Source organism: Penaeus monodon, unplaced genomic scaffold, assembly GCF_015228065.2.
Source record: "Penaeus monodon isolate SGIC_2016 unplaced genomic scaffold, NSTDA_Pmon_1 PmonScaffold_218, whole genome shotgun sequence".
In the NCBI taxonomy this organism is placed as follows: Eukaryota; Metazoa; Arthropoda; class Malacostraca; order Decapoda; family Penaeidae; genus Penaeus; species Penaeus monodon.
Window position 1 is genome coordinate 42,202 of NW_023651700.1, and position 5,000 is coordinate 47,201.

Consider the following 5,000-nt stretch of genomic DNA (forward strand, 5'->3'; position numbering starts at 1 on the left):
CTTAATAGAATATGAAGTCTGAAGAATTAACAGCAAGGGAATAGCTGAACAAGAGTCGCCGTAATAACTCCCGACTCTCCGTTTAACAGACAATTTACCGTTTTCCTTGAATGCTTAACAAGGGAGTGACCCCCAAAGAAAACTTATTTCTTTTGTTAAATTGTAAATATATTAATGTGTGAATCATTGTTTACTTACCCACCTTTAATAATGCAAAAGAAAGTGATGACGGATCAAAGAAAAACGAAAAGAAAGTGGCAAACATTAAAAGAACCTACCACAAGTGGCGCAGTGAGTAGGATCCTCGTCATTTTATTTTGCAATATTGAGGTGGACTCTGGAGTTTAGTTTTGTTTTTGTCGTATATTGCAGGCTGTAACACCAGTTCTGTACATCTTATGACTACGATATCGTTGATGTCCTGTGAACTGTTTGGTGAGTCATGTAAACCTGGGCTTCCGTGAAAAGGGAGATGCAGGTGAGGTGAAAATTTGTTCGTGTGAATCGCTTTGTAGTGACAATGTACCTGAAATTGCGTGTGAATCAATCGGGTTTTCTCATTGTTTATATACCTTCCTACAAGCGGATAGTTTAGAAGCTGTATTTCGCTTCATGTATATATAGTCAGGTGTTATGGACCAGTTGATGGTTAATAAGCGCTGGTTCCGCTTGACTCGGCGATCGACTGTCGATCTTATATCGAAGTCGTGGGTGGCCTAGTGAAAGTGATGTAATATACTTTCATGTCTCTTGGAAGTTTCTGAATGATTTACAAGTGACGACTTGCTTCAGCTTTCAACGAGTTTATTTTTTTTTTTTTGTGGTTCCTGCTAATCATAGCATTGTAATTAAAAATGTCATTGTTAGAAATTTTAGAAAAGGCTCAATCGCTTGGTTTGAGTGGAGACCTTGCTCACGAGTTGATTGAAAAACAGCATCAGGCTGAGAGGGAAGAGCGCGCTGCTGAGCGAGAGGTTAAAAGAATGGAACTTGAGTATGCTGAGGCTGAGAGGCGCCGAGCGCATGAGCTTGAACTCGCTAAAATCCAGTCAGGCCCTAATGGTAATTATAGCAACACTAATGCTCATATGTTTGAAGGGCTCACACTGCCTACTTTTGCTGACGGCCAGGATGACCTAGATAGCTATTTGCAGCGGTTTGAACGCCTGGCGGAATTACACGGGTGGAAGGTTGTAGATTACCATGTTTACCTGGGTACTTGTTTACGGGGTCAAGCACTTAAAGTTTACATATCTTTGCCAGATGACATCGTTAAAGATTGTTCTCGCTTAAAAGAGGCTTTGTTGAGGGCTTATTCTGTAGATGCCGATTCTTATCGACGTAAATTTCGAGAGAGCAGATGTAAAGATAAGGAGACGTATGTCCAGTTGGTGATTAGAATGGAGCAGTACCTCGATAGATGGATAACTATGAGTAATGTTGAGAAGAAATACGATAGTCTGTTTGATTTTCTGGTCAGGGAGCAATTATTAAGTAATTGCAGTTCTTATCTTCGTGTATTTCTGAAGGAGAGAGGCTGTGAAACAGCGGTGGAAATGGCAGAAGCCGCCGATAGGTACCGTAGTGCACACGGATATCGCTTAAGTAAATTTTCAAGGTCAGTGTCTAAACAGTCTACACATGTTGAAAGTGAAATTCAGTGTCATGGATGTGGAAAATCGGGTCATATAAGACCTAATTGTCCTTATAATCCTAAGAACTTTAAAACTAAGAGTGAATCCATTTTGTATTTCGTTCCGAAATTAAACCTCGGAATGCAATAATGATAATGGGAAGCTGTTTGATAAACCAGCAGAAATATTGCTCGACACGGGTTGTTCCTCCGTAATTGTGAATGAAAAGTTGGTACCATCTAGATTCAAATTGGGTCCTTTAGTTAAAGTGTATGATTATCTTGGTATTCCAAATTCATTCCCTAAAGTGAGATGTTTTATTAAAAGTAAATTTTTCACAGGGTGGATCAGTGCGGTTGCAGCACCAATCAAATTTGCAGATGTACTAATCGGACTCGTTCCAGGTGTGAAACTACCTGGGAAGCATGATCCTTCCTCGGTTGGTTATGACAGCAGTGAAGACACCGCTCCTGATCCCAACTGTCCGCAAACTAACCCTACCCCATTCGCTGTTACCGAGGTAGGGGATGTTCAGTTTGGGCACGACAGATCTCGTGACGTTAGTACTCCCACGGTTGCTATGGCTGTTAAAACTCGCTCATCTGAGTCAAAATCTACCACGACACTAGCTTGCCCTGAATTTTTACACCTAAATATAACTAAAAGTAATCTAAAAGAGGAACAACAAAACTGTCCAAGTCTAAAAAGCATAAGAGAGAAAGTTAAAACCAGTGAAAATGTAAATGTAAAATCTAGAACTATAAAATATGAGCTTGTCAATGACCTCATCTACAGGGTGTGTTTAAAAAGCAAACATGCATATGAAATCGGTAACAAGCAACTGGTGATTCCTGAGAAGTATCGGATTCACGTACTGAATATCGCTCACGATTCCCTTACAGCTGGTCATTTCTCACACCGAAAGACGAGTTACAAAATATTTTCAAAGTTCTTTTGGCCCGGTGCAGGTGCTCAGATTAAAAGATATTGTCGATCATGTCCGACTTGTCAAACATTTTCAGCTAAAGGAAGTGTGAGAAGGGTACCGATGAAAAACCTCCCCATAATTTCAGAACCATTCTCGCGCGTAGCTATAGACTTAGTGGGTCCTTTTACACCAGCTTCTGAGAGAGGAAATAAGTATGTTCTCACTCTAATAGACTATGCAAGTAGGTACCCCGAAGCTATTGCCTTACAAAATATTGACACGATCACAGTAGCTGAAAGTTTAGTAGAAATCTTCTCGCGAGTCGGTATACCGAGGGAAATCTTATCAGATCGAGGGTCTCAATTTAAGTCAGATCTAATGGGTGAAATCCATAGATTACTATCTGTAAAAGCCTTGTACACGAGTCCCTACCATGCTTCGTGTAATGGTGCAGTTGAAAGGTTAAATGGAGTATTAAAATCCATGATTAAAAAGCTTTGTGTCGATCATCCGAGAGACTGGGATCGCTATATACCTGCTGCCCTGTTCGCATATAGAGAGATCCCTAATGACAGCCTCAAATTTTCACCTTTTGAATTGTTATATGGCCGACAAGTACGCGGTCCTTTGTCAATTCTTCACGAGCTATGGACGAACGATAGTATTGACAGTGAGGTTAAAACTACGTATCAATATGTTTTAGATCTTCGCTCGCGTTTGGAGGAAACCGCTAAATTAGCGGCAGAGCAAGCCGAAATAAGTAGCCGCAACTATAAGACGTATTATGACCTCAAAGCTAAGCCTCGTAAATTAGACATAGGTGATGATGTACTGGTGTTGTTGCCTTCTAGCAGTAACAAATTAGTTATGCAGTGGCTCGGTCCTTATCCAGTTGTTGAATGCAAAGGGAATGGTGTCGACTATGTAATTAGAATTCGCGGAAAGAATAGGCTGTTTCACATAAACATGTTAAAAAAGTACTTTCGCCGTGATGGTTTTAAAAGTAAAGGGGAAACTGCTCAAGTTTGTGTGGTTGAAGATGATGATAATTGTGGCAATAACTGTAAACCTGTTTATTTTGAAACTAAGAATGACTGCAATATCAACATAGACAGTGAATTATCTGAAAGTCAGATTGATGATCTAAGGGTGATATTAAAAGAGTTCTGTGATGTGTTGACTGATAAGTCTGGCTTAACTAACACTACTGAACATGTCATTCGTGTGAACTCCGATAAGCCAGTGCGCCAGAAATCGTACCCGATTCCAAACAGTTTATTGAAAGAATTTAATAATGAAGTGGATAAAATGTTGGAAATGAATATAATTGAACCCTCAAGCTCTCCGTACTGTTCACCTGTTGTCATGGTGAAGAAGAGTGATGGAATTTGGAGAGTGTGCATTGACTATAGAGGTTTAAATGATGCTAGTGAGTTTGACGCAGAACCTATGCCAACTACTGAATCGGCTTTGGGAAATTTTGTAAATGATGTATATTTTAGTGAAATCGATCATTGTCGTGGATACTGGCAAATACCATTATCAAAAGAATCAAAAATATATACTGCATTTGCAACTCACAGAGGTCTTATGATGTTCAAAGTGATGGCTTTCGGTCTTAAAACAGCGTGTGCCACTTTCATTAGGCTTATGAGAAAAGTGTTGTTTGGCTTGCAATCCGACTGTACTTGACAACATTGTTGTACATAATGCTAATTGGTCTGATCACCTACAGAACTTGAAAGATCTTCTGTTGAGACTGCGCATGCATGGTTTGACTGCCAGCGTCAGTAAGTGTTTTTTTGGCTTTTCCAAAATTAAATATCTAGGCGTTCTATTGGGTAATAATTGCATAACGCCGCTTGAAGAGAAAATTAAGGCAATTCAGCTAATGCCTTTACCTGTAAATAAAAAACAGTTAAGATCTTTCATTGGTACGGTAGGTTATTACCGTAAGTTTGTTCAGAATTTTGCTAGTATTGCTGCACCTTTGAATGATCTGCTAAAGAAACATAGCAGTAACAAATTACAATGGAGTGATGACAAAATTCAGAGCTTCAACAAATTAAAAGTTTCCTTAGTATCAAAACCAATTTTATGTTTACCCGATGACTCAAAAATCTTTTATCTCAGAAGTGATGCTTCCGATCTTGGACTTGGAGCTGTATTGCTGCAGGATGTGAATGGAGTAAAGATGCCAATTGCATATGCTAGCAGGAAACTGCTAGACAGAGAGAGAAATTATGCTACTATTGAAAAGGAGTGTCTAAGTATTGTATGGGCCATTCATAAATTCAAAATATATTTGCATGGTAAAGAATTCATCATCCAAACAGATCAAAGGCCTCTTGTTTATTTGAGAAATATCAAAAATACTAACGGCAGATTGATGCGTTGGGCACTCGCACTCCAGTGTTATACATACAGTATTGAGTACA

At 39.3% G+C, this 5,000-nt stretch overlaps 1 protein-coding gene across 1 annotated transcript in view; it reads left to right on the forward strand.

The window, feature by feature from the left end:
• Nucleotides 1-854: 854 nt before the first annotated feature.
• LOC119570096 overlaps nucleotides 855-5,000 on the forward strand; it is a 7,062-nt gene continuing 2,916 nt past the window's right edge. The window contains exons 1-4 of the mRNA XM_037917984.1: nucleotides 855-1,734; nucleotides 1,976-4,044; nucleotides 4,298-4,352; nucleotides 4,506-4,832. Of these exons, the coding sequence (XP_037773912.1) occupies nucleotides 855-1,734; nucleotides 1,976-4,044; nucleotides 4,298-4,352; nucleotides 4,506-4,832 (3,331 nt within the window). The remainder of the gene's footprint in view (nucleotides 1,735-1,975; nucleotides 4,045-4,297; nucleotides 4,353-4,505; nucleotides 4,833-5,000) is intronic.